The sequence below is a fragment of the Lygodium microphyllum genome, chromosome 25, assembly GCF_053477565.2.
Source record: "Lygodium microphyllum isolate KBCC chromosome 25, Lygodium_microphyllum_v1.1.10, whole genome shotgun sequence".
Taxonomy (NCBI): Eukaryota; Viridiplantae; Streptophyta; class Polypodiopsida; order Schizaeales; family Lygodiaceae; genus Lygodium; species Lygodium microphyllum.
In genome coordinates, this window is record NC_141159.1 from 85940608 (window position 1) to 85952809 (window position 12202).

General features: G+C 43.7%; 1 protein-coding gene across 2 annotated transcripts in view; it reads right to left on the reverse strand.

Annotated features, from left to right (window-relative positions):
* Positions 1-1132: 1132 nt before the first annotated feature.
* The window catches only part of LOC148014452 (uncharacterized), a 111701-nt gene continuing 100631 nt past the window's right edge, over positions 1133-12202 (reverse strand). The window contains exons 11-12 of one of the 2 annotated variants that reach the window (XM_087667142.1): positions 1729-1862; positions 1133-1651 (exon numbers count right to left, since the gene is read on the reverse strand). In XM_087667142.1, the coding sequence (XP_087523268.1) occupies positions 1528-1651; positions 1729-1862 (258 nt within the window). In that variant the 3' untranslated portion in view covers positions 1133-1527. The remainder of the gene's footprint in view (positions 1652-1728; positions 1863-12202) is intronic. The other variant, XM_087667141.1, reaches the window with a different exon arrangement.

Below are 12202 nucleotides of genomic sequence, written 5' to 3' on the forward strand. Positions count from 1 at the left end.
GCCTAAGTGAGAGAGAAGACCTTGGCACTATTGCATTATCTATGTGCTTATTGTACTGTAGTACTGTTGTTTGTTTATCTATTTAATACAAAGCTCATTTCTCTTTATCTTAATAGGAAATACCATCAACCCATCTTTTCTTCTCTATCAAAAGCCTGCAACATTGTTGTTTGTCTATTTATTTTATCACTTCTGATAGAGAAGAAAAGATATGTGATCTTTCTTAGGAGAGAGAGAGAGAGAGAGAGAGAGAGAGAATGTGTGTGTGTGTGTGTGTGTGGATTTTGTGGCAATACATGACTACACCTAAACGGATGGAGGGTGCAGCTTTGTTGAATGTTAATTTGCATATGACAACCTTGAGGTTGGCCCTTTTGCAAGCTCTATGTGTACAGAGTCATCCTTGGTTAGAGATTACTAATTTTTTTATTGAAAAGACATGCATCTCTTATGAAAACACGATTATTCATGCTCCTTACTGGAATGTGCTTGATCCCTTGAGGCCTATTAAGGTCTCCCACTCTTTTCTTCTTTCTCATTTGATTGCATCTTGACAGGAGATCTTACGTTTTTCAGTTTGGTGCCTCCCCTGATATTCGTGACGTAAATTCCCTACAAGGAGAAGTACTAGCTTCCTCTAAGTTGTTGGATTGGCCGGACAAAGATTTGCAGAAAGTCAAGTTTAATTGGATGGCTTATTTGGGGTTGCAAACAATTTTTTTATGGTGTTGTTCTTGGGTAGTCCCATCTTTATTCTTTTCGGCGTATTTGTTCACACCTCCAGGAGAGATAGGGGGACATGTTCACTTTATGCGCCAAAATTTGAGGTTCCATTTAAAGATGCAAACGGAAGCTATAAAATGATTAGTACAAGTAATTAACAGAATTATAGTCCTTGTTTGCAGTTCTTAATGGAATATTCTGGTAAATAACAGCTGCATTTATGGATGCAAAAAGGCAGACATAAAATGTATAATACAAGTAATTAACAGAAATATATTCCTTGTTTGCAGAATATTTCTAGGCAGACATTAAATGCATATTACAAGTACTTACAGAAATATATTTCTTGTCTGCAGTTCTTAGTATAAATATTTTGGTAACTAACAGAATTATTTCAATGGAAAAAACCAAACGTGCACAAGTATATGTGAACAGCGCATGGCTAATCAATGGTGCATTAGAATGAGCACTGTTAAGAGTCCAAGGCAAAGGGTATCTTCACATTACAGTGTAAGGAGCACTATTGGAACTAAAGGCCAAGGGATATGCTCACATTATATTATAATGATAGCATATTTGCAGAACACAGCATTTGAAAAACTTTGTAAAAGAATACAGACCCTCCATTAATCATCTCTACGATTAGCCTGAATTCAATCATGGACACTGAAAGGACATCCGGACAGTTCGGTCAAACATGGCTTCATCATAATATACTACTGCTAAGGAATCATGAAGTAATGAATGCAAATTTGCTATGAAGTAGCACCTGTAGCTTTATCTCAGTACATTATTGATAATGAATCAGCGAGGAAGTAATGAATTCAAATTTGCTATTGAAAAGGCCCACACTGCAAGTGCAGCAGCACACCGTTGCAATTGATCAGGAGACAGTTTGTCAACTGTATCTGCTTCTGTATGATGATACCTGTGAAAATCACATTGGTGAGTACCCAAGTTGACAAAAATTGCAGATTACAACTGAGCAGCTCATAAAATACTCACCAAAAATAGGCACTCTTGCCGAAATTCGGCTCAGTATAGGGTGGATGGCTGAAGCCTAAACAAGGGTTATTTGCATCATTGCCTACCCTTGGGTCTAGTGTGTTGAAACTCGCACAAGGCACTCCCTGTTCACACTGCAATAAGCAAAAATAAGAAATGAGACAGGCACATGCAAAACAAGAGATACTAAAACATTACTACAATGAGGACAAGTATGTAGACGGCCTAGGTTGTTTTTGGGAACTGCAGAACCACACGTCATGATATATAGCTATTTAACAACATATCCAGTTTTTTGTAGAAGCATATTGTGCTATTCAGAATAAATCTGTACCTCAAGAACTATTCCAAATATCCTCTCAGGCTTCCTACATTTGAGGATATCCTCTGACAGTTCTAAAGCAAATTAAAGCCTCGTTCCTGATTCAACAGATTGGCTAGCATTCTAACCAGAACTTTTACACACAAAGGATTGACAATGAACCTTGGGGAGACCAAGGTGATGGGATTGGGCACCAGTTTACTCTTGGAAGGGATATGGTTGAGTATGCTAGAGGTATCTATATTTGGGGGTCATGTTCACTGGATCTATATTTTCACTGCAAGATGCAGGAGCTGCCGGTTTCAGAGAGCACTCAACAGGAAGCCCACATATTTTCAGTTCCAGAAAACCCAGACTAATTTGCGGTGGTTTGATACATTGGTTACCCCCAGCCCTAATATATGATATTGTGATATGGGGTCTAATTCTTCGCAAAAGACCTGGAAGAGTATTGAGAGGCCATTACTGATGATGACAGCTCATACAATACAAAGCAAACCATCAGTATCCCATGAGATTCTTAGAGGAGAGATCGAAGCATCACCTATGGTTATAGAGGCCTCATTTCAGTCAATAAGTTGCTTACAGAGGACATGGAAGCTCCCTAGGCATAGATATCCACAATTGGCACTGACTTCCTCCAGACAGCAAACAGTGGAGAGAGACATTGTTGGTAGGCAGAGATGGAGTCATGATTTGGGACACATGGGTTACAAATGAATGCTTGCTCATACTTAAATCGCACTTGTACAGAAGAGCGGAGTCAAGTTATCCATTTGCTGTGCTGTCTTGACTCAAGAACAACAATGAAAATGATAGTAACTAAAAATACTTATTCCTACAATCATAAGGATTGCAAGCATAGGCTACTAGCATGTATACAACGATCTTACAATGATCCTCTTGCTAACTTGTAGGATCCAAATCTGACCAATAGAAATCACTAGAAATGTTGTACCCTCCTCAAGGCAAAGAAACCTAACATGAGGTGACCCAAGACAACAAGTCTGTTGAGAGGAGGTACTCATCTTCAATTCGCAAACAATGATGGCTTGGATTTATCAAAGGTTGGGATGTTAGAAACTGTGGCAGGATGGTGGGCACAATGCTCTGCAAAGTGTGAATGCCTAATCTGTTGTGGCCACTGCAACTCATAGATAGTGTCTTAGGGTAGCAAATGTGGCAGTGACTAGCAAGCTAGGCTTGGAGCAAGCACTAAGAAATTTCTAACAACTGGCTAGCTTGCTAGCCTTGGCTATGGCTTCTCTCCTAACATACATAGGTGCACCCTCCAAATCCCCTTGGCAAGAAGATATCACAGTATCAGCACCACTTCTTGCACATGTCACCGGATGGATTCATTGTCTAACAAGCACACATGGATGGATGGGGTACCTCATGCTATTAGACAGATATGGACATCATCACAAAAGCTCAAATTGAGACAGGATGGTATATGCATATCTAAGGATGCATGCATTTGACAATTATGCCACCGAGAGGTTGTTGGAGGAGCACTTTATTTGCAAATGCACCATAGATTATGAAGGGAGATTGCATTGCCTTTTTCAAGACAGGTTTTGACCTCTCCACAAGGTGGAGTATAAAGATTAAAGATGCCTCAGGCTGTTTTTGTTGTAGCTCTGGACACACAAAGTGAACCTTGTATTCTGAATGGATTGAAGTGGTGAAGAAGGCACCATCAAGTAAAGACAAGTTTGTAATGCCACACTAGAGAAGAGTAGGAAAATTAGAGCTTTGCATGTTCGTGTAGTGGGATGGAGGGAAAGAGACCACCCATAAGACAATGCCAAAAGTCTATATGGGAAAATAGCTTAGTGACATGGGATGGATTTTGGGAATGGGAATGGGAACGGAGACGGGGACTGGGCCATTCCATGTCACCATCAGAGGGGGCTCTAACAAGGGAACGGGATTGGGATGGTTGGAGGATAGGCTAAAATTCGGACGGAAGCTAGAAAATGGCCATTCCATGTCACTATGGAAAATAGGAGTATCTAATGCCCTTATTGTTGTTCGAGAGTGCATGCCAAGTTGGCAAGGACTTAACCAAGGATCAACCCTTAATCCTCAAGTTTGTGTATTCAAACATACGAAGAGACTCTTTGAGGAGGCAGCCACTTGAGGAGAACATGCCTACCACGAACCCAAGAGATTCCCAAAGTAGTCCCGATATATACATACAATAGATTGGGGGTCCCTGACCATCTGCAGTTTGCAACTTCAGCATATTCTCCCACACAGGGGATGCATGCAAAGCTCGAAAATATTCAGGAGTCTGACAAGAACTAGTGGCAAAGCATTTTTTCACATGCTTGACATACTAGCAGCCATACTTGCACATATTTTCAATAGAGCAGTATGTGAGGGCTTCCCTACGAGCTAGTTAGACAATACTATAATTCCACTCTTAAGAGTAGTAATCCTTTTGATCCCAAACAACTACATACTATCACGATCGACCATACTTTAGCCGAGATAAATGGATCTATATCAAACATGAACTCGGTAAGTGAGCTGAGATGCAAGGCAAGAGAGCACAAGGACAGGCTCAAACGCAGATATATCACACTTGACCATATTCTCACACTCAGAGCTATTATCGAGAAGGGTTGAAAGAGAATCTATTGCTGCTTTGTAGATTTGTGCAAAGTTTCTAATACAATACCTCACAGACACATCATACAGAGATTGCAAGATATTGGAGTACCAAAACACATACAATGGGGTATCTACACATTATATGAGATAGTGACACGTCATGTATGGGAACCTAGGGGGACTATCAAAGAGGATTGACAGTATCATGAGAGTGAAACAAGGATGCTTGCTTTCACCCACACGGTTTGGTTTATATATACATGAAGTGTCTGATTACATTGACTGAAGAGGAGCCGGAGCCAACCTAGCAAGGGTGTTGATACCAACATTATTGTAGACAAATGACATTGTTCTTATTTCAGATTCACCAAAGAGATTACAGTGCCACTTAGATGCAAGTTCACATTTGGAGAAGACAATGGAGAATACGAGGGAATATGTTTATCTGGGAGTCACCTTATCTGGCCCACGATTTACATTGAGAGGGGCATCACACGCATGTTTGGCACGAGTCTATGCAACACCAAGGGCACTCGAGAGTTGATGTGCTCACATAGAGTTCCAGAGCCTCATACCAAACTATGGTTGTTTAAGACCGTAGACACACCTACACTACTATATGGAGTAGAAATATGGGGTCATAGCTTGTACCACGGGCGTCTTAGTTCACTCACTGATTAGGCCAGAAACACTGAGATTATTATGATGGCTACGATAGCATGGAAAGGCCACTGATAATGATGATAGCACGTATGATTAAGGAGTAAGCCCTCCACCCCAGTCCCATTCTTAGGGCAAAGTTGGGGGTGGGTAGCACCTATAGTCACGGAGGCACTCTTTAGGCCAATGACCTTTTGACAGAGACTATGGGATCTCCCACGTCATAGATTTCCAAATTGGCACTAACTTCATCTAGACAACTAGCAGCAAAGGGCAAGAAGAATTGTTGGTTTTCACATATGACTATCTAGATAAGCCTACATGGTTTGGATATTGACCACCTTCCATCTTTTGACTATAGCCTTGACAGCCCTACACTTTCTCTCAGCCGATCACAGCTAAACCAAATGATCAAAGCTGATATCTTGAGGATTAAGACAACAAGGACATGGATCCACCCACCACTCCCTTTAGGATCAAGAATGGAGTTCTATCAAAGTCACTTGTTGTGTCTCTTTGATGATGGATTCACTATTCGGCTAGCATACATGGACAACCATCTCTCCCACAACATATGGGCTGCTATCGGATAGATTCGTACCTCCTCTCATAGGCTACAAATGGAGACAGCTAGATGGACAAATATTCCAACAAAAGATAGAACTTACCAACTCTGTGGCCGAGAGTCTGAGACAAAGGAGCATTACATATGAAAATATAGAATATACTATGACATACAAGGACAATACTGTGAAGAAAACTCCTAAGGTTTGCATTGAGGAAACATAGAGTGTACGACCACGACAGAAATACAAAGAGACACACACAAACACAAAAAGCAAAACTCAAATCCTAAATGCAAAACTCAAAACTCAAACCCTAAACACAAAATCTCAAAACTCAAACACAATCAGAAGAAGGGAGAGAATAACACAACTCTGAAGTGAATGAATATTGCAAATGAATGTAAGAGTGTACAGATACTCAAGGGCAGAGCAATGTGTCAGAGAGTGACGTCCAACGAAGATGGATCCCAAGTCTATGACCACCAATCGGAGTGTAGGATGGAGAGGATGCAGCAAACGTAGGTGTCAGGAGAACCTAGAGCACCAAACGCAAGCTCGATAGATGACGAAGAGGGCTAGTAGTTGTCACCTGGTATGGAGGAGCTGTCGCCTGATGAAGGAAAGCTGTCCCCTGATGATGGAGATGGACTGCGAGCTCTCGCCTACACACTGGAGGAGCAAGCGCGGTAGTAGAAGGTGCGGCAGCAGTCTCTAGGTCTAGACAACCATGTGTGTGTGGACTGATGGCTCAAATCTGCACTCAAGGATGTGAAACCTACACAGACCGGAATGAATCTGAATGCGGGCAACCTATCTATTTATAGATGTTGAAGGGTGCCCCAAAAAAATAGGGTTTTTGGGGGACCACTGAAACTCTCTCGGACCGCTTCCCTTTGGGAATTTTTCATTAATTGTGTTTTGGAGCTGTTTAAGAATGCTAATCAACTAAAAAGCATGTTTTAGCTCAACACCCCCTCTCAGGCCCAAAACTGAGCCGAAAGGTTAGGCCAACCACTTTGATTTTTATTTACCCCAACGCCTCCCACCCCAAAGCAGCCAAGGCATCAAACAAAGGGTGCATAGTGGCTGCCTACCAAGACTACAGAGATGATGGTTATCTTACCAAGGGAGTCCAAGTAGTCACCCCAAAGAGGACAAGGCATTGGACAAAGGGTGCACATCGGTTTCCAAGTGTCCTACCAAGCCCTACAAAGGCGGATGGAACCACATTGAACTTTTTTTTTTTAAAGTGAGTTAAATTTTATGGGATGCGGCCAATTGAGTAATAGTGACCTAGAAGACGAGAGTAGGGAGGGTACATCCAATACATCACAAAATAGTACAAGCTTACCCATCCACTCAAGGGTATCGATGACGGGGAGAAATATGACAAGGGAGTATGGTGATGTGGTGTCAACAACCGCCGGTGGAAACAGCTTAGGATCTGCTCAAGTGGTGCTCTACACAATGAGATGCAAAGTATGCTACATGATGAAGAATGCTCATGCAGCAGGTGCTACTTGGACAGTGTCCCTCGTGGGAAAATTGTTCACTTGCCCAAGCACCCTTGTACAAAGATAATGAAATCATGTAATGCAAAGGGGAAAGGTACAACAGGGGGGAAGAAGACAATGTGGAAGACAAAGTGCTAAAGCTTATAGAATACCAAGAAGGGTAGAAACTCCCTTTCAACCTGGATGTATATCCCGAAGAAGGAAGAGGAGCCTGATGTCGGTCTTTGTGTGGTGCCGAGAACCATAAGGAATGGAGGGAGATGATGAAGATGAAGTGGATGAAACACCCCATTGGAAGGGCAAGATAGAAGTCACCGCCATGATAGCATCGAGAGAGATGTTGCATGATCCGCCTCGAAAGGGAAACCGCCATGCTAGAAGAAGACCAAGCATTCCTATGATGATGAAACCATGAAAGGAACAGTACACATCCCTACATCTCTAGCCCATATAGGACCTTAGCTGCCCTACACTAAAAGACAAAACTTTGCAAAAGAGATAAAAATCTGCAAACACAGAGGTCAATGGTGAGATGCTCCAAAGCAAAACATAACAGAGAGAAAATCTAACTAAAAAGACAATGCAATGAATGTGTATGTGTGTGAGTAAATGCAACGGAAGACTTAAGAATGTAAAAGCTAAGGATAATGAATCCTATGGGCCTAACTCTAAGAGTGCGAAAAATGGATGCTATACTGACCTAGGGTATCCTAAAGGACCTAGAGACATGCTAGTCTAAGAAGGTGTCTACCATTGCGTACATCCAGTAGCAAGGCTCTGCCAATGGAGCGCCTGACGAGATGGAGAGAAAGGTGAGATGGATGCATGAAATGCAACGGGATCGAAACTTGCACACCAATCAACTAGTCCCTCAGGGGTAGTGAAAGAGACTATCTACTGAGGCTATACTTGAGCCACATGTCCAGTAGCAACAACAGGTGCTAAAGGAGCAGATGAAGCAGGAGTGGAAGGCGTAGCCCCACTCGATTGTGCAGTTGTAGCGGCCTGCTGAGGCTTTTTAGGTAGAAGACCTTGGGCCTTGGAGCGACACTCCTCATCCACATGGCCTGCTCTCTGGCAGTGTATGCAAAACCGGTTTTTCTTAGGGAGTTGCTATCAGATAGGTCTAGGTTCTTTGGTTCCATTTGAGGAAGAAGAGTCACCCTTTGATTGGCTTGCCTTCGCATCTTGCGAGTTCTTACCACTGTTGGTTTTCCCTTCCGAAGAAGAGGCAACCAACCCCCTCTGCTCTAAATAAGACTGTGATGAGGATTCTTGTGGACTTGATCATGCAACCTTATGTAACGCAAGAACTGGCACTCAAACTCGTAGAAGGTTGACAATCGAGGCTGTGAGATGATGTGTTGAATGAAATTGAAGTATTTTTTTAGCAACTTATTCAAAGAACGTAACCTGATCGTTGTCTGACTTTGGAGAGCCAATAGTGGCAAACTCGGTGAGTAACCACCTATATTCAGCTAGCTTGACTTTAAGATCATTCCCTCCCTTAATAGAGAACTCTTGAAGCTCAAAGTCAAGTCCTAGGTGCTATGGGTGTGCTCATTTGCAGAAAGGTGAGAGGCACTATGTTAAAGGGTGGCATTTCCCCTAACAAAGTACCATGGTGCAAAGAGGTAGAGAATGGGGTAGAGAAGGAGAAGGTGCTAGGAGTAGAGATGGAAGATCCAACCCCTAGTGTGTGTGAAGCGGATGTGGAGTGTAATCCGAGATTTGGGGCTCGACAGCCACGTGTGTGGACTAATGGCTCAAATCTGCACTCAAGGGTGTGAAACCTGCATAGACGAGAATGAATCTGAATGGGGACAGCCTGTCTATTTATAGATGTTAAAGAGTGGCCCAAAGAATTAGGGTTTTTGGGACCACTAAAACTCTCTCGGACCGCTTCTCTTTGGGAAATTTTCATTAATTAAGTGTGTTTTGGGGCTGTTTAAGAATGTTAATCAGCTGAAAAGCGTGTTTTAGCTCAAAAATACCATTGCCTCTTCTGTGATGGTTTTGAACCTCTTCGTTGTGTCGTGGAGTACGAGGACCAAAGATGCCCACGCCTCTTCCTCCTAGAGCTCCAGAGGCATTGCACAACACTAACGCAAGATCGGAGGCCAACTCACCCAAAGGGACCCACATAGAGAGCAATGACAAGTTTTTTCACAGATCCAACACAACTAACACAACTGGCCTTGCAGAGACAACAGCCACCCCACCAAACACTTCCCATTCCACACCATGGAGTCACATTGGATAGAGCCATTTCACATCATCCGGCATGACAACCCTGTCTACTAGAACCACATTCGAGGAGGCCACACTGCAATTGAATCAAAACCATTATCACGAGCTGAAGTCTCACCACCAAGCATATCAGTGGAGCAATTAGGGATCGCATCATAGTTGAGATCATGTGCAGACGTTGAGATCAACTCTACAGCCTACAATCTCCACCACATTTTTTTGTACTTAGTTCTATCAAATTTGGGTTTTTTTGTCTTTCTACATATGGGACAATACTAGATGCGATTCTACTCTAGTATAGTCCCATCATAAAGCTATTCTTAGCATTGTTTTATAGCCCACTTACTTATTTTAATGTTATCTTCACCTTATTTGATGAGATGACATTAGATATGGATGTACTTTGGATTTTGCTTGATAGGCCACATTTCTCTCTCTCTCTCTCTCTCTCTCTCTTTTTTTTCGTAAAAGGTAATTGTATTAATTACGAAAAAAATACAAGATTACTTGATTACAAGATACTTGATGACACTAAGCCATCAGGTGAAGAAGTTCTCTCTCTCTCTTTCGCTCTCTTTCTGATTACAAGAGACACGAGGGCCGTAGGCCAACGTGTGGGAAATCCCCGTAGTAATGCACTCAAAAAGTTACACCAATCATGGCAACGACCCAGAGGCAATTGCCATATGCCAAGGATGCAAATCCTCCCGAGGGAGCAAGTCAGAGTGTCGGATAAGATCTAGCTGCCAATGCAAGAGCCCTTTAAGCCTGGCAATATGGCGCGGTACATTAGAGGCCGAATCAAAGAGAAAAGCATTGCGCGTGGTCCAAATGTGCCAGCATCCCCAGTATCTGAAAAAGTGAAATAAGATCTTCATATGCAACTGTGGCGGTGTGGGATACTTCGGGCGCACAAAAACCCAGTCGAAAGGAGTGAGTGAGGACCCCACCACAGTGCGCCAAATGTGCGACAAGAGTGACCAGATATTCTTGGCGAGCAGGCAAGAAAGAAAACGATGTCCGGCCGATTCCGCCGTTGTGGTACAGAAGAAACAATTGCCATTCGAGATGCGACGCTTGGCAAGGGCCGAGGCAAGAGGAAGACCACCAATCATTACCCGCCAAATAAAGACCTTGCATTTGAAAGGTGCCTTATTCAGCCAGCCCTCCATCAGCGTTGTCTGCCACCATGACAGCGATTTCCGCAGTCCCCAAACAGCATTAGCTTTCTCACCCAGCCATTGGTGATCCTGAATGAGAAGATGATGCACCTGATTAGTAGAGGCCTTTTCCAGACTCAACCGGCCTGCAAGGTCCCAGTCCTGCCAAGGGCGATCCACAGCCAGGGCAGCAAAGGATTGCCTACCCTGAAGCTCCGACGAAAACTTTCCCCATAAATCACGGTATCCACGCGGGATCTTGAAAAGTCGCCTAGCAGTCCGAAACGATACGAGGACATTGCGAGTGGCAAGGGTAGCATCCGCAACCGACGTCACACCTAAACGGGCCATGCGGTTAAATCTCAGTCTGAGCTGATTTTTATCTTCCCATGAAAGTAGTCTCGATACTCCCAACAATTCCAGCTGAAAGGAGTTAGTCTGCAAGCGGTCTCCTACCGGATGCCAACGGGCCTTTTGGAGCACCACTTTCCAAGAGCCGACCAAGTGCAGTAACAAAGAGGAAGAGGGACTGGAAAAACGGGAGTCAACATTAAGCACATGCCACCAGGAGGCCCGAAGCCGGGTGTTACCATGGCGGAGCCCGCTGTCCTCAAGAAAATAACGGGCTATGATGGTCGACGGGTGATGATCCACACACATGGCACGAAAAAGGGACCAACGGAGAGCTAGCATATGAGTTTCTGCATCCAAAATAGCTCCACCACCCATGCGCTTAGGGGTACATGTATGTGACCATGAAATCCACGAAATGCCTGCCTGCAGTGAATCCTTCTTCCATAGCATGAAACAGATGGGATGAGTGAGAGCCTTCAAAGTAGTAGGCGTCCATGGCAACAATGGCAGGAAATACGTTAGCATTGGGAGCATAATTGTCTGAGCCACTTTGAGGCGGACATGGAAGGGCCACGCTTGCGACTTCCAATACATAAACTTCGCCGCCAGTTTTTGTGAAATCCACTCCAGCAGGTCCTTTGGCCGTACATCCACCCCCAATGGGTATCCAAGATGCCTGACAATAGAGCCACGGGAAACCACCTGGCCTTGCCAGCCTAATGACTGTAAATCAAGCTCCGTGCAACTGAGAATGGCTGACTTAAAGGCATTGATGCGAAGCCCAGAGGCCTGACCAAAAAGCGTCCAAACATCTAATGCCTTGCGAATGTTGTCCCTGTCCGCCTGCAAAATCATAAAGGTGTCATCAGCCAAAGATTGGCTAATGAAGTGCTGGCCCAAAGGAAGAGACAACCCTGCCAGCTGAGCAGAATCTGCCATGGAGGATAACATTGAAAGGACCGGGTGAGTCGCCAGGGCAAAGAAGAGAGGACTCAAAGGACAACCCTGTCTGACTGAGCGTGCAAG